This window comes from Eurosta solidaginis, chromosome 2 (assembly GCF_040869045.1).
Source record: "Eurosta solidaginis isolate ZX-2024a chromosome 2, ASM4086904v1, whole genome shotgun sequence".
Lineage (NCBI taxonomy): Eukaryota > Metazoa > Arthropoda > Insecta > Diptera > Tephritidae > Eurosta > Eurosta solidaginis.
This window is the reverse complement of record NC_090320.1, coordinates 78,475,303-78,501,709: the sequence shown is the minus strand read 5'-3', so window position 1 is coordinate 78,501,709 and position 26,407 is coordinate 78,475,303. Positions and strand designations below refer to the sequence as shown.

General features: G+C 36.8%; 1 protein-coding gene across 5 annotated transcripts; it reads left to right on the top strand.

The window, feature by feature from the left end:
* The first annotated feature begins 1,532 nt into the window (after positions 1–1,532).
* Positions 1,533–17,310, top strand: pigeon (protein). Of its 5 annotated transcripts, none has more exons than XM_067765865.1 (8): positions 1,533–1,916; positions 1,977–2,710; positions 2,769–3,974; positions 4,042–4,274; positions 4,343–4,557; positions 4,621–4,845; positions 4,966–5,103; positions 15,055–15,190. In XM_067765865.1, the coding sequence occupies exons 1-7, from the start codon at positions 1,853–1,855 to the stop codon at positions 5,085–5,087; spliced, it is 2,799 nt and encodes a 932-aa protein (XP_067621966.1). In that variant the 5' UTR covers positions 1,533–1,852; the 3' UTR covers positions 5,088–5,103; positions 15,055–15,190. The 5 variants fall into 5 exon arrangements, with proteins under 5 accessions (XP_067621966.1, XP_067621965.1, XP_067621964.1 ...); XM_067765864.1 differs by having other exon boundaries at positions 1,534–1,916; positions 4,621–4,848; XM_067765863.1 differs by lacking the exon at positions 4,966–5,103 and having other exon boundaries at positions 1,534–1,916; positions 15,055–17,310.
* The last annotated feature ends 9,097 nt before the right edge of the window (positions 17,311–26,407 follow it).

Genomic DNA, 26,407 nt, shown 5'->3' with positions numbered 1-26,407 from the left:
AGTGGTGGTAATGAGCGTTTCTTTGTCTTTTCCCCAAGTACTGCCAGCAAGAGATTTGAGAATTTTGTTACGGCTCTGGATTTTCGGTACAATTGCGGCTGCATGCTCACCAAAATGTAGATCCTGATCAAACGTCACACCCAAGATTTTGGGGGATGGGACAGTCGGCAGCGTAGTGCCATCGACGTGGATGTTCAAAATGGTCGACATTTGGGACGTCCATGTTGTAAAAAAAGTCGCGGAGGATTTAGTCGGTGATAATGCCAGGTTTCGCTAGGAGAAAAAACTGAAGAGATCAGGGAGGTAGCAGTTTATTCTGTTACAAAGCTCATCGATCTGTGGGCCTGGGCCTTTGGCCATTATTGTACAGTCATCGGCGTAGGGAACGATAGTAACGCCTTCTGGTGGCGAAGGTAGCTTTGATATGTAGAAGTTAAACAAAAGTGGGGATAGGAAACCACCCTGTGGCACCCTTGTTTAATTCTTCTTGGTTTTGATGGCCGTTTCTAAACTGCACCGATGCCTGATGACCATCCAGATTAATTTGCGGCCCCCCTTTAAGTTGACTTTTTTCGTGGGTGTGAGCAGCAGTGAACAAATGTGCTTGAAAAAGAAAGGAACAGATGAACAAAAAGAACAACTTGTTCGTTCATCAGAAAAAGAACGAAAGAACCGAATCACTGAAATGAACGAAAGAGCACAACTCTATAATCCAAGTATATTTTACTGGGTTCTGTAATCTCATACACGATCTTTGTTGCTGCGTATATATGTGAGTAGTGTCGTTTCTTCTCATTGTTGATTTTTACATGTGTCTGTAACCGTTTGTTGTTCCATTGCTGTTGTAGTTGTGCAGTATTTACTTGCTAATATTCACAACAATATGACATAAGCTTAATATAAGGTTAACATTTTTTGGTAGGTCTTCCTCATCTGTTTACATTGTTTTTGCTCTGCAGTATTTAGTTACCTTCGGTATAGTCATAGATTAGATTGATACGAATCTTTTGCTTACGCTGTCATATTTTCGCTCTCACGAGGGATTTATCTTCTAGTTGTTGCTGGCAACAATCACAGATAAATCCCTCGCGCCAGCTGAAGCGGGTGCCAGAACAAAAAATGTGCCAGCCAAAACGAAAACCGTGCCAAAAATTTTGGTAAACTTTAGTTTGACCCATAACTGTAGATTAGCGTTCAAAAATTATGGGAAAAAGGATAAAAATACTTGTTTTAGTGTAAGTATTATTAGTTCGAAGGCGGAGGGTAAAGATTATTTCCCATTCAAAAGTTATCACTAAAAACAGGTTTTGTAAATATGAACTAGTCCATTTTGATCACAGAACCTGGAACGCCAGACATGTAGGATAAGCCCTATCCATTAAATAATGTTAACTATTATAGGTCCAATTTACTGAAATTTCAAAAGAATATATGGTTTTCACTGCGAGTTAAATGCAGTTACAATATTTGACTAATTAATTTAATCGAAATGTTAGTTTTACTTAGATTTGTTTATATTTAATTCTAACTAGTCGTATTATTGTAAAATAAATATAAGCAAATAAATATTTTACGACTATCATTTTATTAAATGATTGAAACTATAATCGCCGAAATGTATGTCAAAAATCCCCATTTTCAGATGTATTAATTTTTGTTTGGAGTGGCATCATAGATAAATGTTATAAAAAATGTGCATTTTGACAGCGCTCTCTCGAAACAAAGAGTTGCAAATCCATTCATCTATGGTATAGTGATGTGCTGAAACTCCTAATATTCGTCACAATATGTAAACAAAAATGTGTCTCCTTGCTTCTTATTGATTTTTTGAAAAGAAATTCGCAGATAAGCGATGCTGAGGCAAGAGAATTTAGCAGCAAATTTTTGTGGATTGCTGGCGGCTCAGGGTTTTAAAGGTACATATCTTCATAAATAAAAACAGATTTCATGTGAAATATAGTTAATCTATTTGTTAGACAAAGCAATCGAATGGAGAATTCTCGGACAAGAGCGCGATGGTTCTATGCTTACTTCATGGATATTCGAAGATCTTAATTCCGAATTTCGGGAATCATGCATAGGACAATTTAATCCTATAGCTAAAACGTTACGAATATTATATCGATTTGAAAAGGAATGCCGAGAAATTACTCAGGCCACTACAAACAGCAGTAGCACTTTATTGGTGTTTATAGAAAAGAAAATTCTTCCAGAGAATGAAGAAAGCGTTTCAGTGTACCAAGCCCAAATTGTCGAAATTAGTACATATGCTCGAACGTCGCCAACTCCAATACTTGACATACCATCACGTTGCCAAGTGATGGCCCAATTTTTATGGCGAACCGAAAAAGCTACAGAAAAGCCATATAGCCAGGAAAAGTTCTTGTTGCTAATTCACGAAACTGGTATAAAACAATTTGTATGTACCCAAAAGCAATGGGCAACTAATGATGGAAGCCCAACAAATTCCAAAACAACATCGCCGGCCAATTTGTATTTCGACACGTATTCACTTACCTTCGAAATTATAGCTACAAGTTTTAGTTGGGCTCAATGGGATCCAGACAACCAGTCTTTGTATTATATTCACCTAAAGCCCAAAACAAAAAGTTTAAGTTTAAGCGATGAAGCTGAAAAAAAACCGGATAATGAGTTGAGTCCCACGCTCTCAGCTTTTCAGTTTAACGAAAAAATACCAACAGAGACGGTTGTAAGTCCATTGACTTATATATACTTCAGTCTTTTCCACTAACTATATATATTCTCAGCTTAATATTCCACTAAATTTGCCAAAATTACCACAGGGATATTTCGACAGTGAACTTGTGTATGAAGATGATGTAGTGCCATTGAGAGTTCACGACTCTTCGCTTAATCTTATTATATTGACTAATGCAACGGGTATGCTTTTTGTATGCCACTATTATTTATATCAGCCTATTCAGCCGAAAAATGTAGATGAGACACCAGCAGATAGTGCTGACACCACTCAGAAGGTTAATGTTCACTTCGCTTACTCAGTTACACTCCTTCATCATGGATGTGTTGTACATTGTGTTATGCCTGGTGTGCCCTGGGAAAAAGCACGCTTACTCAAACCTACATTTGCGCTACATGGTGGTCATCACTTACTTGTATTTCAACCAGATTTATTTGTGCATTTATTGGATGTCGGCCTAACTCATGAACCATGTTGTCATATAGTATGTTCATCACATAACCGAAACCCTCTTACACAACTCGTGCCATGCCAAAAATGGGGATCACTAGCATACGATGTGACAACTTTAGATCTTGTATCGCTTAGTGTACCGCGGAGTCATTTAATTGAAGCTTTTCGAAATGACACATCTGTCGATAATCGCCTTAGTATAATCCATTATTTTCTCATACATTCAGATGATATGGATGTACTTGCAGAGCTACTTAGTATTATCATGGAAAGGCCATTGTCATTAGACACTGTAGCTTTACTCAAAGAAGCATTAGTTGCAGGAAGCTATGCCGCAACTGTACGCGCATTGCCGGCTGATGCTGCTTCTATGGTCCGATTTCTCCCTCTTACTACTGCTGACCCGACACGTTCGATTCAAGCGCGGGTAGCTGATATTAGTGTAGGATTATCGCATGAGAGTCTATATAACACGAGCATGATGTTATTATCACCACATCAACGTTTGTGTCCATATAATTCTGATATGTGGACACGATTATGGGAACATTTGAACGATGCTGGACAAAAGCAAATGCTTCGCTTTAACTCTGAACAAGTGAGCGAAAAACTTTTATTTTCACTGTCATGTTATCAGCCAGAGGCACTTTCACGTTGTACAACACCACTAACACCAAGTGGTGCAGTGGGCAATAGCGTCCACGATTTTTCAAAGTCCAATAAGCGCAACCATAATGAAATTTTACCATTCATCGAAATGGAAACGTGCACAGCTACCAAACAAGAGCATGTTATATCTGTGGCAAGTATTTAATTTGAATGTTTTATATATATGTATATGTATTAATTGATTGATGGTTCACATATAGAACTTGAGGGAGTTAAGTGTACATCTTGTCAAACATTCAGTTAAACCCAATACCGGATTTCGTTGGCTGAAAGAAACATTTTTCGAACGCCCTCAGGCACCAGCCCATGTACATACTGTTGCTACGCAATATGTAGGTTCACAACTTGAGTTATCACGTGCCCTTTGCTCGCTTGTTTGTCGTGCAGCTGGTTTGGATGCTCGCAATGAAACTTCCCGTGGCTTTCAATTAATGTAAGTAATCATTAAACGTTTAACTGGTTATTCAAAAAATTAAAATTTCATTTTTATTAAACATTTAGAAATCAAATGAGTAATGGTCAACAATATTCACTTTTCCTAATTCTTGAACGCTATTGCTTAGCAGTGGATTCTATTGCTTTTCCTTTACCACAAGGTTTTGCTTCCTTTTTTACTTATCTCGGTTATAGAGCACAAACTTTTGAAATGTTCTTGCAGTATGTTGAGAATCATGTATTTGAATTGCAAGTTGATGTAATGAAAACAATTTTAAATGGTATGAGGTTTAATTTTGCACACCTAAAAATATTTCTTCTTCATTTTATGTAATAATTTCTAGGTATTGATGATACCGCCGAAGGTATTGAAAAGAAACTCTCCTTGCTGTCTGCTCTTCCGAAATCTCGAGCATACCGTTTATTAAAGAACTGGTCACATCCAGAGAGTCTAATGATACGCGGCAGAGAGCATGCAGCTAATGTATTATCCGGACAACCCGTTCAACTGCGTGGCAGTAGTAATGGTTGCGTAAATACCAACTCGCAACACCGTTCAACCCTGAGAAGTAGTTAGTTCTAAAAATATATAAATGCTTTCAAACTTCAACACTTGAATTTAATTGGAACACCATTCTTTGAGTTACAATATTTCATTCATTATTTTCTTTCCCTAATTCATTTGCCAGACCTTAACATCACAAAGGAATCATCATCATTTTCATGTTTCAGTATGGTTTTGACAATATTTTTAACATTTATAATTTTCGTTTGTTCATTATTTTTTGGCTACCATTATCTAAGGTTTTAAGTTTAACATATTCAGGGTAAGCACAAATTATTTGGTTTTGTAGCATTCATTACAAATAAAATGTATTATCGGCTTATATACGATACACTCCATCTGCGACTTTGAAAAGAAATAATTCAATTCCTATTAAATGAAATACTACCTATGTAAATGTATTATTTTTATTTTGGTGTTATTTGTGTAACAAGAATAATCCCAGCTAATCTATTGTATTATTTATGATATCGTTTTGCTGTTATAAGTAAACAATTGTTTTTTTTCGAACCTGGAGTCCGTTATCAGGCCCAGAATCGTAACATACGTTCACGAATCGAATACGTTACGAAAGAAATTTACGTGATATGTCAGCCGTATAATTTAAAGGGGATTAAAACATACGATAGCAATCAAAACTCAATTTATTTTGAATCAATTGCTCTTTTTAGGACAAAAAATGCGCTGGAACATATTTCAAAGCCATAATAGATACAAAAGAGTCGATTTGGTTGTAAAAATACCAAAATATTAACTCCGCGATTACGTTGAATTACTCGGTGAGGTGCATATATGTATCGTCATACCGAATACGAATCAAGTAGTGCCATAGCGGCTCACGGATGTCGGCCCCTGTTAACAGTCTCAAAAAAGTTTCGTTTTCGAGGTTGAGTATTTCAAAGAAAAACTAATAAAAATTTCACACAGAAACTTAATCCAATCACAATTTTACTTATTGAAATAATTAAGTTTTCCTTTTCACACAGAGCCACCTTCATTATGCGAACATCTGTCAGCAGCCCCAAAAAATATTACGTTATTAAAAAAAAAAAATAATTAAGAAAATGGATATTAGCCGTTTTCTCCTTAACTATAAAGATAATCAAAATAAAATGCATGCAATATGTCCATTAGTCCATAGTTTTGAAAAATCCAAAATATATTTTGCAGCAAAATGAAATTTTAAATTCTAATTAATAATTATTGAAAATAATTTATCATATCATATCCACACCATTAGGAATAAACTACATACAGAGTGTATGTGCCTACATGGTGATCAAAAGGAATATAAACAAAACAGGCAACTCTTAGAGACCAATTGTACAGCGAACAACGGGACATTCATATGGCTTAGCAGCTAAAGGCATCTACCTTTGCACTGATATGAATGTTGGAGATTCGAGTTCAACGCTCAGCTCCCGAAAAGCTATCTGATGAAGAAGTGAAATTCAGAAACATGTCCTAGTAACCATCGCCGTTTGTAAACTTACAATTTTTCTCTAATATCAATTACAAAAACCATTGTATAAAGCAATATGAGCAAAGCTCGCTAATTAAATACATATGAAAATAATTTATTTTTAGTGGCCTTTGTTAAATTGACAATACAATCCGAAACACCAAACAAAACCGACTAGATTTTTCTTTAAATTAGGCATTCAATAAAGCACTAATGAGATAATTAAGAATTCGCGTTTTGGTGGAAGATTGAGTTCAATAAGGGCTTTAATGTAGAAAACTTTACTAATTATTTCGTTAAACCTCTGTGTGAAATTGGCATTAACCCCATACGCTAGCTCTGAGTGACTGACTGCTGTTATAGTTCTGTTCTCATTGAAACATTTAAAATTATAGGAAAAGTTGGAATTTTTTATAACAATTGTCAGTCACTCAGAGCCGGCATATGGGTGTAAATTTCTTTGATTTCGATTCTGATATTTACGAAACAAAATCCTTTTTGATATCAACATTTAAAAAAAATTGTTGGCTTCGTTGTGCGGGCCTGTATTGAATACGGCAAAATAATCTATTTCAGGGCTTGGATTGGAGTCCCTAAATTCAAAATCCTCGGAACAAATCTCTTTTTTATTTAGAAAAAGGTTTTTTCTAGGCAGGGTCGCCCCTAGGCAGTGGTTTCGCAAGAATGTGTTACGGCCATGAAAAGCTTCTCAGTGAAAATTAATCTGCCTTGAAACAGTCGTTCGGAGTGGGCATAAAGGTTCGGTTAGGAAGAGAAGCTCGGCCTAAATATTCTCGGAGGTAAATCGAGCCAATTATCTATTTTTATTTTTTTATTTTAAATAATATCTGCACTCTTTATTTGGGGGTTCTTTTAGCTGAGAACTTTGTGTTTTACGATAACTTTTTTTGGGGGATTTTGAGAATCTCTCGCTATTACATTGTGTTATAAATGATAGTTCAGTCACAGATGGACACTAGTATCAGAATATAAGCCCTCAATTATATATATATAAATGTTTGTACGTCCTGTGATTGTAGTATTTTCGCCAACGCGATAAAAGATCCTAGCTCGTTTTAATTAAAATTTATGTTAGAATGAGAAAAACATTTGTGTAAAAGCTGCTCATTGTTTGCAGTTATCCACATTTTCTTTTAAATTCTTAATCTTAATCGAATCGTTTTCTTTCCTAACCATTTCCGTTAGTATCTACAAGTGAAAAATGGAGTGAGCGGCTTTTGCCGCGGACATATAGTCCTTGGCCAAAAAAATTATGGATGTATTAAAAAAATTGTAAATACAGTTTTTCCGGCTCTAGATCCCTAAAAACAATGTTGTTGTTGTTGTAGCATCGTTCAATTTTCGAAGATGTGATTTGGATCGTTTAAATTCAGCTTTACGTGGAGTTGATTGGGATGCTATGCTTGGCGAAAGTGAAGTTGGAAAGTCTCAATGTATTTAAAAATGAAATTCATAAATTTTCGAAAAAATCGTGCCGGTATATAAAAATAAAATTTATAAATCTCCCTGGCACAATGGTGAGCTCAAACATCTAAAAAATTTGAGAAACAAGTTCTTTAAAAAATATAAGTTTACTAATCAGCGTCGATTTTATGATTTGTTTATTGTTTATAAGAAACAATTTAACAATCTTAATAAGTCTTTATATGCTAAGTACGTCAGAAATTTTGAGGTAAACATCAAGAGTAATCCGAAGAACTTTTGGAATTACATTAACTCCATGAAGAGCGTATCTAGCATACCGAAATCAGTAAGCTATAATAATATTACTGCCAACTCTGTTAATGAGGCTGCTAATCTCATTGCTGACTTCTTCTCGGCGAACTTTATCACAGATAATGATTTAACTGTGGAAGATACAGATAACATACACAAGTTAATTAAGTCTCCCTCTGCTAATAATTTTGGGTCACTTACTCTCACTGAGGCAGACATAGTTGAGGGGATTATAAAACTTAAAAGTTCCTCCAGAACTGATGCTGACAATCTTTCAGTTATTCTATTGAAAAATTGTCCTTCGCTAGTACGACCGTTAATGATTATATTCAATAAATCATTGGCATCGGGTATTTTTATTGATGACTGGAAACAAGCATCCGTCACTCCCATTTTTAAGTCTGGCAACAAAAGTAACTGTTCTAATTACAGGCCTATTTCCAAATTGTCTACAACTTCGAAGCTTTTTGAATGTGTTGTCAATGACAAGCTTTACTTTAGTATTAAACACCTGATTTGCGCCAATCAACATGGTTTTGTCCCGGCCAGATCCACATTAACGAACCTCGCTGTCTTTTCTGAGGATTGCTACGCGGCATTTAGGCAGGGTTTTCAGGTTGATACAATATACCTAGACTTCTCCAAGGCATTCGATAAAATTTCTCATAAAATTTTAATTGCGAAATTAGCTTGTTATGGGTTCCACTCTACGTTCCTACAGTGGATTAAATCTTACCTGCACAACAGAAGTAATGTAAATATTGACGGTGTTTATTCGAAACCATTTTGGGCCACCTCTGGAGTGCCCCAGGGCAGTATTCTGGGCCCTTTACTATTTATCTTGTTCATTAATGACATTAGCTCTTGCTTCTCATCTATCAAATTTCTGCTTTATGCTGATGATCTCAGGATCTATTCTGAGATCAGTTATTATAATGATGTCGTTGTTCTTCAATCTGAGATTAATAAGCTTTATATCTGGTGTGTTAAGAACCGTCTTTTCCTTAATATAAGAAAGTGCCACACTGTGAGGTATGGTAAACTGCTGAGGCCACTTCATACCTCCTATCATATTGCAGAAACCTTCGAACGACTCTTGAAGTTAAAGACTTGGGGGTATACTTCGACTCAAAGTTTAATTTTAACACTCACGCCAGCTTCACAATTTCTAAGGCGCTTTCAATGCTTGCTTTTGTCAGACGCCATTCCGCAAACTTCTCTGACCCCTACACACTCAAAGTTTTATATACGTCCTTTGTGCGGTCCAAACTTGAGGATGCGGCTTTCATTTGGCGGCCCTACCACGCAGTTCACATCAACCGCCTGGAGCGGGTTCAAGAAATCTTTATGCGCTTCGCGCTTATTTCATTACGTTTCTCTGAACCGATCCCGTCTTATGAGTCTCGATGCCAATCTTTACTATCCCTAAACAATCGCAGAATTCTTTTGGCCTCGTTGTTCATTTTCGATCTTTTCACGGGCAAAATTGACTGCGCGCTGCTTCTTGAAAGACTATGCTTAAATACTCCCTGTAGAAACCTCCACCACTTTGAAATCTTTTTCATAGGGCTGAGTAGAACTGTTTATAACTCAAAAGCGCCTATTAACAGAACCCTATCAGAAATTAATAGCTTCTCAAGTGTTTTGGATATTGATTTCTCCGACTCAAAATACGCTTTTCAACTTAAACTAAAAAATTACTTAATCTGTAATAATATAAATTCTTTTTGCTAGTGTTCTCCATAGCTTAATATAAGCTGGTCTCTGTAATTTAATCATAAGTGTCTGTACTAAACATTTGTTACTAGACTAAATAAATAAATAGATAAATAGATAAGGACACTCCCCGAAGGCCTTGCGGAGTGTTATCGATGTTGATGGTCCTTCGCCGAATGCAGACCCGGTAAGTTCCGGTACCAAGCCCGACCATCTCGGGAACGATTTGTTATGACCACATGCGACCTTCCAGGTCATACCGCCCTCCCACCCCCTAGATCCATGAGGAGTTCGGAGTCGCCAAAGCCTCGGTTGTTAATGAAACCGGATTCGCCACGGATAGGTGAGGTTGACAATTGGGTTTGGAGAAGCTTCATATTGCGCTGGCAACCTGAAAGCGTTGCGCTACACAACCCCTTGAATCTATTTTATATTTCAGTCGTCTCTTACGACAGGCATACCTACCGCGGGTATATTTTAACCCCCTTACCCGCTGGGGGTCCGTAAAAACAATCGATTCCCATTTTGGCTGACTTTGCAATTTTAGTTTGAAACTCTATTTTGGTTACGGGTTTGGCTCGCTTTTGCGGTTTGACTTTCAGTTTCTTCCATTTGGTAATTCTATACGACAGCATGACACTGCTAATAGGCGTCCAACAATATCGAGAGAGATGTCAAAAGACTCGCATTTACCTCGAAAACAATAATCCGAATGCGGAAAATAAGAATTTTAGCTGGTTCCAAAGATATTAACGAAAAACCGAAAAATGACCCCGGAGTGCTCCGAAACTGGGGTGTGACCCATAGTGTTTTTGCGCATAACACCTTTCTGCATTGGCGGCCATCGGCAGCGCTAATAAAAAATTACACTGGGTGGGTCCAACACCGGGTTGGAGACCAAAACTATATCCACATAAAACGCTTATGTTCACATTTTTTTGTGGGTACGACAAAATCAAAATTACAACAACCACATGAAAATTTTCAATTTCTTTTGCAAATATCTCTTGACAGACCCAAATTTTTTACATCCGCTTTCGGATTCGCGATTCTGGATCCAAAACGCGTCTTTTGATACCCCTCTTGTTATATTGGGCGTGTATTAAAAGTGTCATCATGTCGTATAGAATTGCCTTCCCTTTTCTTCGGTGTCCTTTTTTCTTTTATTTTTTTCATTATTTTTATTTCTTTTCTTTCCATTTTCAATATGCGTAGCTTAATCTTAGTTTGTTTTTACTCTTTTTTTTTTCTTAATTATATGTATTGTATATGTGTTTGAAAAAGTGTGTGACTGGAATCACCCTGCAATTACTTTGTTCAATTTTTTATTCAATTTCGCATAGACCTAACCAACTTAATGTAGAAAGATGTTACAATTAGCAAGATCCCACTAAAAAATTATACAAATAAACTAAACAAATCGACTTACTTGATTGGTGTTCATCGTTTAAGCGGTCGCGTTTCGTACTTCTATATCTAAATTGGTAATGAAGTTAAGTGCCGTAATTTTATTGCCAATTTTGTGATGATTAAAACTTTAAGCAACTTTAAAAGAAAAAATTGGTGTTGTCGTTAACGAATTTTCCTCAGATCTATGTGAATATAATACTAAGAGCCATAATTCTTGCAAAGCGACATTAACGGCTTGCAAAGCTTTTAAATTTTCTTCTTTGGAATGTGGGCGGTGGCACGCCCGTTTTCCAAAATTTTATCAAACTTCTATTTTTCGTCACAAAGTCAACCTCAAACTTAATTGCGTTATTGGTATTTTGTAATAAATTGTCGCATTTTTCCAATTTTTGAAATTTGATTTACGCCCTCAAAACTTTAACACAAGGTTGCATAATACCGTTATTTTCACAAAAAAAACGCAAAAATGTTTTCTTTTCTTTTATTTTTCAAAAATTTCCAAGTTCTTTTTTCAAACGAAAATGTCTGCCTTTGAATTCTACTACGATCAGAGAAGATTTGACTATACCTTTAGCAATATAATAACTACGTAAGCCGCTACCAGAATTTTTTAGATAAAAGGATTAACGTTACTTTTTATTCCCCAAAAGAATATAGAAACAATTTTGCAGAAAACTATTTTTTTTTTGTGGTTTGTACGAAAAATGAAGCAATCAAAATTTGATACTACTTAGTTTGCTTTTGTTTTCCAATTGAGACTAAGCGAGCAAAAACAGTTTTTAAACTTTAGAACCCAAACCCAATTACTTACTTACTTACTTAATTGGCGCTTAACCGTCTAAACGGTTATGGCCGTCCAACAAGGCGCGCCAGTCGCTCCTTCGCTCCGCCAACCGGCGCCAATTGGTCACACCAAGGGAGTTTAAATCGTTTTCCACCTGGTCCTTCCAACGGAGTGGGGGCCGCCCTCTACCTCTGCTTCCATAGGCGGGTTCCGATAGAAACACTTTCTTGGCCGGAGCATCATCTTTCATTCGCATAACATGGCCTAGCCAGCGCAGCCGCTGCGTTTTAATTCGCTGGACTATGTTGATGTCTGCGTATAGCTCGTACAGCTCATCGTTAAATCTTCTTCGGTACTCGCCATCGCCAACGCGTAGAGGTCCATAAATCTTTCGAAGAACTTTTCTCTCGAACACTCCCAAAGCCGCTTCATCTGCTGTTGTCATGGTCCATGCTTCTGCCCCATATAGCAGGACGGGTACGATAAGTGACTTGTAGAGTATGATTTTCGTTCGCCGAGAGAGGACTTTACTTTTCAATTGCCTACCTAGTCCAAAGTAGCATTTATTGGCAAGATTGATTCTTCGCTGGATTTCAGTGCTGATGTTGTTGCTAATGTTGATGCTGGTTCCCAAATAAACGAAGTCTTTTACTATTTCGAAATTATGGCTGCCAACAGTAGCGTGGTTGCCAAGGCGCATATGCGCTGACTCTTTGCTCGATGACAGCAGGTACTTCGTTTTGTCCTCATTCACCATCAAACCCATCTTTACCGCTTCTTTTTCCAGCTTGGAGTAAGCAGAACTAACAGCGCGGGTGTTTAGGCCGATGATATCAATGTCATCAGCATATGCCAGTAATTGCACGCTTTTATAGTATATTGTTCCAGTGCGGTTAAGTTCTGCAGCTAGTATAATTTTCTCCAGCATCAAATTAAAGAAATCGCACGATAGGGAGTCACCCTGTCTGAAACCTCGTTTAGTTTCGAACGGCTCGGAGAGGTCCTTCCCAATTCTGACTGAGCTGATGGTGTTGCTCAACGTCATTTTGCACAGCCGTATAAGTTTTGCGGGGAAACCAAATTCAGACATAGCGGCATATAGGCAGCTCCTTTTCGTGCTGTCGAAGGCGGCTTTAAAGTCGACGAAGAGGTGATGTGTGTCGATTCTCTTTTCACGTGTTTTTTCCAAGATTTGGCGCATTGTGAAAATCTGGTCGATGGTAGATTTACCAGGTCTGAAGCCGCACTGATAAGGTCCAATCAGCCGGTTCACGGTGGGCTTCAATCTTTCGCACAATACACTTGAAAGGACCTTATATGCGATATTAAGAAGGCTGATTCCACGATAGTTGGTGCATTTTGCAGTATCCCCCTTCTTGTGGACTGGGCAAAGAACACTTAGATTCCAACCGTCGGGCATGCTTTCGTCCGCCCATATTTTGCTAAGAAGCTGCTGCATGCGCCTTACCAACTCCTCGCCGCCGAACTTGAATAGCTCCGCAGGCAATCCATCCCAAACCCAATTATGTATGTATAATATTTGCTCAAAAAAAAAGGTTAAACTTAAAAAAAAACAAAGAAAAACTAAATTTTATTGATTTTGATTTTGATATTAACGAAACAAATTTTTTCGATATCAATAACTTTCAAAAATTTTGTTGATTTCACTGTGCAGGCCTGCTTAAACATTTTATTCATCCAAATGTGGGCGGAGCCACGACCATTTTCCATAATTTGATCATATTTCTACTTCTTGTCATAAAGTCAAACTTCACATATGAAATTTCACTTTATCTGTCTTTGGCACAGAACTGTCGCATCTTTTAGATCTTTCGAAATTTTCGATATCGAAAAACTGGGCGTGGTTATCATTCTGTTTAGCCAATTTTCAAAACCACTCCAGATAAGCCAGCATACCAAATTTCGTAAAAAATTTTAAGAGACATTCTGTTAACGGACTGACAAGGCTCAATTAAAATTTGTTTCGATGCTGATAATTTTGATATAAGGAAGTCTATTTCCAACTTGATTATTTTAGGCCATTACGTACAACCGTTATCCAATCCAAGTTTTAGTACCATACAAATACACGCTGGGTATAAGAATGCAACCAAGCCTTTATGTTTATTTGAAACCACTGGCTTCTTCTTGTAGCAATAAGGAGATCCTCCGAAGATACCAGCCCGACCATTTCGAGAACAATTTGATTCCTTCACGCCAAACGCCTCCTTCCGTGAGAAACTTGGCGTCGCCAAATCCTCGCATGCTAACCAAGCATGATTCGCAACGGATGGGTGAGGTTGGCAATAGGGTTGGACAAGCTATAAATTGCGCTTTAAACTCCTTTAAAGGGCTAAGCTACACAACCCTTTGAATCCCTGAAACCATAGGCTGCTTGGTAGATGTCTGGCAGCTTTTTAACATTTTAAAGTATTGGATATGAAAATAATTTGTTATATGTTTAGACTCAAAATAAATTATAAGACTAACAAAGAAAAGAGCACTAGATGCTTTGACTATCGGTTCCAATTTGTCCTTTTAGTAGCCGTGTTTTTTAACACGCGTATATCCATCTGGCGGCAGTGGTTAAACAACTAGCTACAGCAACAGGGTGTACCGAAAAGCGGAGACACAACGCTCTGATGGCCATAGGGTATAACATATAGCTGCATCAGTTGCGATGAATTGTGGACACACGTAGAATACATAGATTTAGTGCAGAGGGTGAAACAAAAACACATATTTCAGTTATATCTGAGTATAATGCGGTGTTGAAATTTAGTAGTACACATTTCATGCGCAGCAATTTCAGAGGTGTATTTAAAGTTTGACGCTTAGCAGTCCATATAAAGTTTAAGCGTATAGACGTTTACGTGTAAAAAAAACACGGCTATTATAAGGCAATGTGAAAAATTATTAGAAGTCCTTTTTCTCAAAAATAGTTTTGGGCGATTGAATAAATGTACATAAAATGAATGTAGTTCAAATTAAAAACAATATGTATAATTTATACGCCTCATTATTTAAGAATTTTTTAATTTTTAACTCATCTCTAAACTGTTATTTGTCGAACATTATTATAAAATTCTGCTATTCCTTTCCAGGTAATGCTAATGAAACACTGATGCCATTGGATTCGTTTCTAGACCTTCTTACCGCCAAAGCAAGCCTAAACGAGCTAGACTATAATTTACTAATAGAAACTACAATATCCTCTATGGAAAAAATCAATGAAATTTAAAAATATCATAAAAAGTATTAGAATACACAATTTACTATACATACTTACTACATCTGTTCATATAAATTAGAGCGTATCATGAAAACATGTTGAAAATGTCGTCCGGGATTCGAATACTGACCTGCTGGTGAGAATTTACAAATTTAAAACAAAATTGGCAACATCCTGAATTATTCATTTTGATTTTAATGAGCTATATATTGGGGTCTACCACGTTATCCCCAAAATCGAAATCCCAAAATCAAAATCCCCAAACTCATAATCCCCAACATAAAATCCCCATTTTATGTGTGAAATAAATTCAAATTAGGTTTAAAATCGCCGCGACCAAAAAAGGCTAATAATCCATACCAACTTTCTGCATAGGCGGCCTTCGGCCGCGCTTATAAAAAATAACCCTGGGCTACGCCAAGCCAAGTCCGGGTGTGTGGTATAACCGTGGCTACCGCCACGGTGATGTCCTTCTGCGTAGTACACGCTTCTGTTAGATTTTTCGAATTAGAGCGACTAGCAGTCCTATATATGGATAAGCAAAAATATGTATTGCCAAAACGTGAATATATAGTTATACACACATAAATATGAATGAAAGAGGAAAGAGATATTGCTATTTTTTACACGGTCATGATGTTTATCATAGCACTGGGATTTTGTGTTTGGGGATTTTGATTTTGAGGATTTTGAATTTGGGGATTATGTGTTTGGGTATTTTTTTTCTTTGGGGATTTTGTGTTTGGGTATTTTTTTTTTTTTGGGGATTTCGTGGCACTCCCATATATTGTTGTATAGACAGTAATTCTGAACACATTTCCTATGCAGAAAATATTATATTTGAGAATAATTTTCGTTTTCCTTGGAACCGTAATACGCTCTAATCTACATATTTCGAAAAGTTACTGGCAAGTGCCATAAATATCGTATATAACTTTAGCAGCTAAAAACGAGGCTTTAGAATTAAACTAAATTATGTATGTATTAGAATTAAAGTTCTGTTTGATTTTGAAAAGTATTTGGTATAGGAATACAAAAGTAGTTAATGAAAAATCTATTACTCAGTTGAAAATGTATGCATACGACATCAATATTTATGGCATGAATTGGAGCATGTTTGTATGTCAGCATGCCAATGAACGTTCATTATTAGTTTTATTAGTTTTATTAGTACAATAAAATGAATATAGTCATATCAGTCTCCTGACGCTAGCAACACAACGATGTACACGAAACTAAACTGAATACAGCGCTAAAGAAAACCCGATAATAAACAAAGTATACAGTGTATTACACACGAAACCAACATGTTACTGAGTTAAAGCGACTATGATTTCAGTTTATACCCAACAATGTTATATATGTATGGGACATATGTGTTGCGGGGCACTCGTATGTATTTTCTATTTTATGTGCTAGTTACTCATAGTATTTGTCTGTACTTGACTAAGTACACATTTAGACACAATTTTTTGGATCATGACTAAGTGCGCTAATTTTATTAGTACTCAAAGCAGACCTCTGGTTGGCAGTCCATTTGTGAGATATATGTACTGCTTGCGTTAGCAAGGGACTTGGCCACACTGAGGCTGTCGGTGCATAGAAGTGCGCGATTGCTTTTTGTTGCAGCATAGTGAGCTGCGAACCGTAAAGCGCCAAATACACGACACGAACATTTCCGCGAACATTCCGCAATCTTGTTCGCAGCTTTGGCCATACACCATACGAACTATTGGCCGAACATTAGTTCTCTTTCAGACAGCGATGAATACGGACAACAATTGTGCTGCAGCAATATTGCTCGCTGTGGCAATTAAGCGTAAAAAAAAGAGAGAAGATCGCAAAAAAAGAATTTGGTGCAAATAATGGTTTAATGTTCGTATGAGCAAGGCAACATTTGACCAACTTTTACAAAAAAATTTGCCATAATCATTATTCTTTTTAATTCTGTTACAATAATCTTTGCTTTTTACTTGCCACAATGATGGCAAAGATTTATACATTTCAATAAATTCACTCAGAAATTTTTTATTGTCCATTTTACTTTTCCGCGCACGTCTGTTCCGTTCAGAAATTACTACGATTTGAGCTATTTCGCCATACACGCACGAACAGTTCGCGCAAATGTTCGCCAAAAATTAAAATATTTTGATTTTTGGCGAACATTTGCGCGAACTGCCAAACACCAGCATACACGACAGAAAAGGTCGCAAAAACATGACATAACGGGAATGTTCGTGTCGTGTATTTGGCGCTTAAGGCTGCCAATTCCGCGCAGTCCATCATTGGCGTGCAGTGTGGTCGTCTGATGCAGAAGATTGTTGGTGGAAGTTTTATGTTTGAACGTGTTGATTGTATTTTTTACCAAAATCGCTATGCCGGATTTGGCGTATGGTGTGGGTTTGTTGTGATGACATGCTTTATAGTTTGGTAAGTGCAAAAAACTTAGATTTTTTTGTACTATGTGCGTCTCTTGTAGTAGAAGAACGTCTGTAGTGGAATTCACTAACTTTTTTAACCACATTTGCCATCGCTATCTATAACGATTTCGTTATTCAGTAACTATTTTGTATCGATATTTGTTTATCGACGATCATCTGTGTTGTTAAATAAACGGCAAGTAAACTGGCTACATTAAAAATCACGAAATTAATATGTCTGGCAATTTTAGTTAAAAAAGAAAATCGGAATTTCAATTAAATACTTTCAAACACGAAAAGCTGCTTTGGTTTAAAAATCAAATGGCATTTGAGTACTTGGCGTACGTTTTATCACAAGATGAACATTTCGCTCCACTTTATGTCGCATTCGGCTTTTCCATGCAGCTTTAAAAACCTAGATCCCGCTAATCCTAGAGTTTCCATCAAATAGTCCACCATCTGACTTAGCTGCTCTGCTGTGTTACGGATTCTTCTTTGAGTGCTATTACTTGTTGACGTCATTAAATTTTAAATGAGAAATTGGTTATGTCAAGAAATATGAAATTAATACTGTATTTACTTTCCTTTTGTCAAAATAGGTAAAAACTTGCAAAATAATGAATTTTGAAAGCAGTTAAGGCTTGGTTTCCTCGAAAGCGGTGCCGCTATATAGCTGTAGGGTTTATATTATTCTTAAATTTTACTTGTTAATTTTGTACTTTATAAATTTAAATATTTTTTGTTTTATCGTATAAACTTTTGTTCAAGAAAAATTTTAAATACTTCAAAAATAATTTGTTAGTTGATTCTCATTTTACAATAAATGTGGATAAAGATTTTCTTTAAATAAAATAAAATATATGATTTTAATAATCGGGGATTGTCCATATTGCTTTTATAAATGTATGAAAACATTTATTTGAAGCAATTTTTTAATTTTATAATTTAATTAATAATTTGGGAAAAATTTAAACAACGTGACATCAGGACGGACAAGGCGACAGCTGTTTCGATTATACCTTGTAAATCTCTTCAAAGCCTTTTCTCCCGGGAGTGGGAGTCGAACTCGCACTCCTACGATAGTTGAAATGGTTATAAACGCATTCAGCTACGTCATGCCTTAGTTGTTGTAAAGTTTTTCCCAATTGCCTTCTTTTTGCATAGTTTAATCTTTTACACATTGCATACTTCGTATGCAACTATGTGCCAAAGCTATGCTTGGTACGGCGGTTTTCAAAGAAACTTTGGTTTTGTTGCTGTTTTTGTTCTATTTATAGAACTACAACGAATTAACCAATTTTGTCTGTTTGTATGATTTTTGTTGGAGGTCCTCTAATTTAAAATAAAAACAGCCGCTCTTCTGAACAATAAAGAATGTTTTATTTCGACTTACTTCAACGTCGGTTAGATACACAGAGATAGAAAAGAATTATTCGCAAGTTAAAATGGCGAATACAAAGAAAGAATTCGCAAAGCAAAAAATGCGATTACAAGTTGCAAATGAAAAACAGAGTTGCCACATGAAATAGAATTTCAACACTCCTCCTCAAATCTGGTATTCATTTGCAGTCACAAATTAATAATTTAACTCAAAAAAACTTTGAAGTTATTTTACATGTACTAGATTAAACCTAACAATTTTACAAACTTGTTATGATTTAACTTGCTTAGATTTTTCGTAAATACATCTGCAATATTATCTGAGCTTGAACAATATTGTAATTCAATTAAATTTTTCTGATACATATCTCTTATATGATGATATTTAATTTCTATGTGCTTACATCTTGTATGGTATACAGCATTTTTGATAAGATGTAATGAGCTTAAATTATCACCATTTACAACAATTTTGTCAGGCCTATGTACATTTATTTCGTCCAAAAATTGTTTTATGAACATAACCTCTTTTGCGGCAGTTGACAACGATATGTATTCCGCTTCGGTGCTGCTCAAGGCCACTGTTGATTGCTTCTTCGACTCCCAAGACACCGCACCACCGGCTAAAAGAAATACATAGCCAGTGAACGATTTGCGCTCGAGTGACTCTCCACCCCAATCAGCATCAGCATAGCATTGTATCGGCGTTCCCTTCTTACTGTACGTGAGCGATAAATCAATCGTAGAACATAAATATCTTAACACCCTTTTTGCCGCTGCCAAGTGTTCGCTATGTGGCTCATTATTATGCTGCGCAAGCTTGCACACTGTATGTATAATATCTGGCCTTGTGCACAACGCCAGATACAACAACGAGCCTATCAGCGACTGGTACTCTTGTTTGCCAACGCGCTTGCAACTAGAATCAGCGCATAATATTTGTTGCTTAGGATCGAGTGGTGTTGCTATAGGACGACAGTCTAACATTTCATGTTGTTGCAGCAATTCTTTGATTTGCCCTTTTTGTCGTATAGCTATTGCGCCCCTTTCACCTTCCCTTTCGACTTCCATACTAAGAAATAATTGAACAGGACCCTTATCTACCACTTGCAGTCTTTTCGAAATTTCGTGTTTAATAGAGCTCATCTCTTTCTTGTTTGAGCTGGCTATTAGCAAATCATCTACATACACTGCTAACAAATTGATGTGCCCGTCGTGATGCTTCGTATATACGCAAGGCTCTGTTACACATTGTTTAAAACCAATATTAATTAAAATGTCATGCAACCTCATATTCCATTGACGTCCTGCCTGTTTCAAACCATATAAAGCTTTCTTTAACTTTAAGACTTTATTGGGATACTCGCTGTTTGTAAATGTTTCAGGCTGCACCATATATATTTCGTCATCTATGATACCATTTAAAAACGCAGATGAAACGTCAACATGGTGTAGGTATAGCTGGTACTCTGCAGCTAACGCGAAAATTGTACGGATCGTAGAATACCGCACCACAGGTGAAAACGTATCGGTATAGTTCACCCCATATACTTGGCTGCACCCTTTGGCTACTAGCCTTGCCTTAAATCGATCAATTTCACCGTTCTTGTTTTTCTTGATCGAAAATACCCATTTGCACTTTATGGCTTTCTGATTTTTTGGTAAATCTACTAGCTCCCATGTATCGTTGTCTAAAAGAGCTTGATATTCAGCACACATTGCTTTACGCCACTCACTTGCATGGTCACTAGACATGGCTTCACCCACTGTATTCGGAATATCAACATCATTCAGAAAATTTGCATAATGGTATTCTTTCTTTGGCCTTCCTGGTTTCCCTGACCGCACCAACTTAGGCCGACCAGGTCCTACTTGTTTAGTAGCAGGCTCTTCATCACTTTCTTCTTTTGCAGATTTATAATCACTCTCTGGGTCGTCTTCAGCACTAACACGTTCATTATCTAGCTTGTCTTCAGTGCTAACACATTCACTCTCTGGCTTGTCTTCAGTGCTAACCCACTCACTCTTTAGCTTGTCTTCAGTGCTTACACATTCACCTGGCTTATCTTGATTTGACTTTAAAATATATAAATCAACGTTTAGATTTTCTTTCGGAATAGTTGGTTCTATAAATGATACATCACGTCTTAAAATAATTCCTCTTGTGGCAGAATCATACAAGCGATAGCCCTTGGTAGCACTACCGTAACCAACCATTACATACGCTTTTCCCTTAGCATTAAATTTACTTTTAGGTTTTTTATCTAAGGCGTAAGCCACTGATCCAAATGTTCTTAGATGTGACACAACTGGTTTTCTTTTATACCATGCCTCATAAGGCGTCATTTCATCGACTGCTTTTGTTGGTGACCTATTTCGCAAGTAGGCTGCAGTATTTACAGCTTCTGCCCATAATGTATCACTCAAATTCGCACCAATTAGCATGCTCCGTGCCATCTCTACCAATGTCCGGTTATAGCGTTCAGCTACACCATTCTGCTGCGGAGTGTAGGGTACCGTGAACTGATGCAAAATGCCACAATCTTTTACATACTCCTGAAACAAATCATTTGTGTATTCAGTGCCATTGTCACTTCTAATGGCTTTAATTAGACACCCAGTTTGACGTTCAGCGAAAACCTTGAATTCTTTAAATTTACTGAAAACTTCGCTTTTGTGCTTCATTAAATAAACAAAACCATATCTTGATTTGTCATCTACAAATGTCAATACGTATTTCGAACCACCAGCCGATGTTTTTACTGGCCCAAATACATCTGTATGTACTAGTTCAAGTAATTCGCTTGCTCGATTTGAACTTGATGTAAATGGTTTTGTTACACATTTACTCTGCATACATACAACACACTGAATAGATTTTGGCACATTTACTTGAAGCCCGTTCACTAAATTTTTGTTTACAAGCATACGCATGCTGTCATAGTTCAAATGACCATACCGTGCATGCCACTTCATTGCTTCATTCTGCTGGCCTGCAAAGAATAACATTTTCTTATTTTCTGTGAACAAAAATATACCACCAACTTTGTTTCCACGCAATATTACGCTGCCGTTGTTTTCATATACCGTGACAAAATCTTTTGCAAATTTAACACAAAGGTTATTTTTCACTGCTTTCGATACTGAAATAAAATTGCATTGCAATACAGGAACATAAAGTACATCAATCAGCTGGATTTCTTTCCCTTCTGCTTTTAGTCGAACTGTTCCCTTTCCCATTGCTTCTATACATTTGTTACCAGCTAACAAAATGTTTTCATTGTATTCATTCAACTCATCGAACATGTTTCTGTCACAACACATATGTGACGTGGCTCCGCTATCGATACACCATACGTTCGACTGCAAGTTGTTTGACTCAAACGCTGAGAACAGAGTAAATGCTTTTGGTTTCTCGTTTGTTTTATCTGTCTGTTCCTGGTTTTTGTTGCTTTTGTTGCATTGTGCAGCAAAATGACCCGTGCGTCCACAACTAAAACATTTTAAGTTCGATCGATTTCTAGAACATTTACTTCGCTGCGACGACTTGCTGCCACTGCTTTTACCCTTTTCATGTGCCATGAAAACCTGCACGCTACTTTCTGCAATAGGCGACACACTCATTTTTCGACGTTGCTCTTCCTCAAGCAATTTAATTTTTAACAAACTCAGCTTTGGAAGCTCATCGCGTGACTCTAACGCGACAACTAAATTTTCGAAAGACTTCGGAAGACTAGCTAGGAGCATTATTACAAATAACTCCTCCTGCAGATCTATACCAATTTCTGCTAGCTTCTCAACTATACTCGAAAAATTGCTTAGATATTGTTGTACCTTATCACTTTCTGCCATGCGCATATCCAGTAGCTGCTTAAATAAAGACACCTTTCGCGCAGGGCCTTTTGGTCGATGTATATCCTGCAACACACTCCATGCTTCTTTTGCTGTTTTGCATTTTTTCACGTAGGCAATTTGTATTGGCGTTAGGCTTAACACAATTGTTGCCATGGCCTTCTCATCACTCGATTTCCATGCTTTTTGTTCAGCGTCTTCGGCTTCTGTAGCTGGCTGCATAAGTGCACCTGACACCACATCCCAGAGCTCCTTGTATACAAGTATACTTTTTACTTGAACGCACCATGCGTCATAGTTGGACTCATCCAACTTCTCAACATTAAAAAACGAGGAATTGTTCATTTTTCTTAGCACTTTATGTAGGGGCTGGGCCCATAACCTGTTGGAGGTCCTCTAATTTAAAATAAAAACAGCCGCTCTTCTGAACAATAAAGAATGTTTTATTTCGACTTACTTCAACGTCGGTTAGATACACAGAGATAGAAAAGAATTATTCGCAAGTTAAAATGGCGAATACAAAGAAAGAATTCGCAAAGCAAAAAATGCGATTACAAGTTGCAAATGAAAAACAGAGTTGCCACATGAAATAGAATTTCAACAATTTTAATAATCGGGGATTGCCCATATTGCTTTTATAAATGTATGAAAACATTTATTAGAAGCAATTTTTTAATTTTATAATTTATTTAATAATTTGGGAAAAATTTAAACAACGTGACATCAGGACGGACAAGGCCACAGCTGTTTCGATTATACCTTGTAAATCTCTTCAAAGCCTTTTCTCCCGGGAGTGGGAGTCGAACTCGCACTCCTACGATAGTTGAAATGGTTAAATGGTATAAAATTAAAAAAATTGCTTCAAATAAATGTTTTCATACATTTATAAAAGCAATATGGGCAATCCACGATTATTAAAATCATACAAACAGACAAAATTGGTTAATTCGTTGTAGTTCTATAAATAGAACAAAAACAGCAACAAAACCAAAGTTTCTTTGAAAACCGCCGTACCAAGCATAGCTTTGGCACATACATAGTTGCATACGAAGTATGCAATGTGTAAAAGATTAAACTATGCAAAAAGAAGGCAATTGGGAAAAACTTTACAACAACTAAGGCATGACGTAGCTGAATGCGTTTATAACCATTTCAACTATCGTAGGAGTGCGAGTTCGACTCCCACTCCCGGGAGAAAAGGCTTTGAAGAGATTTACAAGGTATAATCGAATCACCTGTGGCCTTGTCCGTCCTGATGTCACGTTGTTTAAATTTTTCCCTAATTATTAAATAAATTATAAAATTAAAAAATTGCTTCAAATAAATGTTTTCATACATTTATAAAAGCAATATGGGCAATCCCCGATTATTAAAATCATACAAACAGACAAAATTGGTTAATTCGTTGTAGTTCTATAAATAGAACAAAAACAGCAACAAAACCAAAGTTTCTTTGAAAACCGCCGTACCAAGCATAGCTTTGGCACATAGTTGCATACGAAGTATGCAGTGTGTAAAAGATTAAACTATGCAAAAAGAAGGCAATTGGGAAAAACTTTACAACAACTAAGGCACGACGTAGCTGAATGCGTTTATAACCATTTCAACTATCGTAGGAGTGCGAGTTCGACTCCCACTCCCGGGAGAAAAGGCTTTGAAGAGATTTACAAGGTATAATCGAAACAGCTGTCGCCTTGTCCGTCCTGATGTCACGTTGTTTAAATTTTTCCCAAATTATTAAATAAAAAATAAAATATACAGCCCTATTCTGCATTTCGACTTGGATTGGAATTTTTTCGATTTGGCAATTTTGGTATTCTGTGTTCCAATCTCTTTCGATCCAACTTCGAATCGTTCGATTTTTTGTATTCTGCATTTCGATCGTAGTTCCGTTTTTCTAAGTTGCAAATTAGTTGGCGGAAAATATTTTATTTTTATTTTTTTATTAATTTATAACAGAATTTTAACAAAAATGTAAGTAAAACTTGTTAAGAAACGTAGAAGGCTTGATGATGATTGTTTTTTTTATATGTTTCCAGGTCAAAAACAACATGTCGATGTCGAAGTCCTTGGACGTATTTGCCCCGCAAAAGTATCTAACACATACTTGAAAGCATCCTTGTTAAGTCGAAAGTTTTTTTTGAAGCTAAATAAGAGAATAAGTCTTTAAACTTTACCACTTTTAAGTTCAATTTCTTACAATTCGTCACTCATCTCAAATGTATTACACAAATGTCGCAATATTTGCCTTTCCATTCTCGTCTGGCCATTTTCGTATGCGTTGCTTTCCAACTCCACAAATATGCCGCGGCTATTGATTCCATTATAATAGACAGCTATAATTTGTGTCTGTTCGTTGGGTCCAGTTATATGCCAAAGCAAGCTGCCGGCGTAGAGGAAGGTGAAGCGAAAACGTAAACAATCCTTGCGGAAGGAATAAATAAACCTTTATAAAGTATTTTAGGCCAGTGCAATGAAATTAGCATCCTTAAAATTCAGAAAATGTCAACTATATTCGTGCAAGAATCCGTTTTAACAAAACTTGGTGGCCACGGCAGGGAATTGGCCAAAAGAACGACAAAAACACACTTACAATTATGAAAGCACTTCACTCAAAAAAATATAACACTGCGGCAATATCTTCTATTGCTTTTTTTGTACAAAATGGCGTGGATAATAAAATATAAACGCTTTTCAGTGTTTTTTACAAATTTGCTTTAATTTATTTTGTTCCAATGTTCACACATTCCGTACCAACAGATGATTTCGAAAAATCATTTGCTCTTCCTCTTCTCTTTACGATTCCGTCGTAATGCAGAATACCAAACTTCGATTAAAGCGGAGCGGAGAACGGGAACGTAATCGAAATGCAGAATAGGGGTGATAGTTTATTTAACTATAATAGCGGCCGTTACATAGAGGTAGAGTACGTTGTCGAAAATATTGCAATGTAAAAGTAATTATGTGGAAACTAAGAAGACGGTGAAGTTCACCGTAACGTAATACAGCGGCCGGGCATAAATCTGTAGACATTGGTGCTTTATTGGTAACCGTATCGGTAACTTTATAACAGCTGATTCGACCAACTTTATGAGAATCAATGCAATCGATTATTGGTGCCGCTAAGGTCGTACCCGTATCGTAGCCAACCAATTGGGTTTTGGTTTACCGTCGTAACGATAAACAGCTGATTACGTTAGGGATACTACTACAGCGATACGACATACGGCACCAATGACTCCTGCTTAAAGCTGCAGACATTGGTGCTTTATCGGTAACCTTATAACAGCTGATTCGACCAACCTTATGAGAATCAATGCAATCGATTATTGGTGCCGCTAAGGTCGTAACCGTATCGTAGCCAACCAATTGCTTTTTGGTTTACCGTCGTAACGATAAACAGCTGATTACGTTGGGGATACGACTACAGCGATACGACAAACGGCACCAATGACTACAGCTTGAAACAACCCTGCCGTCATGACGGTAGAAACTCGTTCATCACCGTTTTTCCCACTGCTATTGTCAAAGCGGTGAATATTTTGTCAAATATTTCAAATTATTTATAAAATA

Bases quoted from the DNA above. Each gene is read 5' to 3' on its own strand.
- pigeon (XM_067765862.1), top strand. From the start codon at position 1,853: ATGCTGAGGCAAGAGAATTTAGCAGCAAATTTTTGTGGATTGCTGGCG. The intron at 3,975-4,041 runs GCAAGTATTTAA...GTTCACATATAG, and splicing joins AAGAGCATGTTATATCTGTG to AACTTGAGGGAGTTAAGTGT. The intron at 4,558-4,620 runs GTATGAGGTTTA...AATAATTTCTAG, and splicing joins AATGAAAACAATTTTAAATG to GTATTGATGATACCGCCGAA.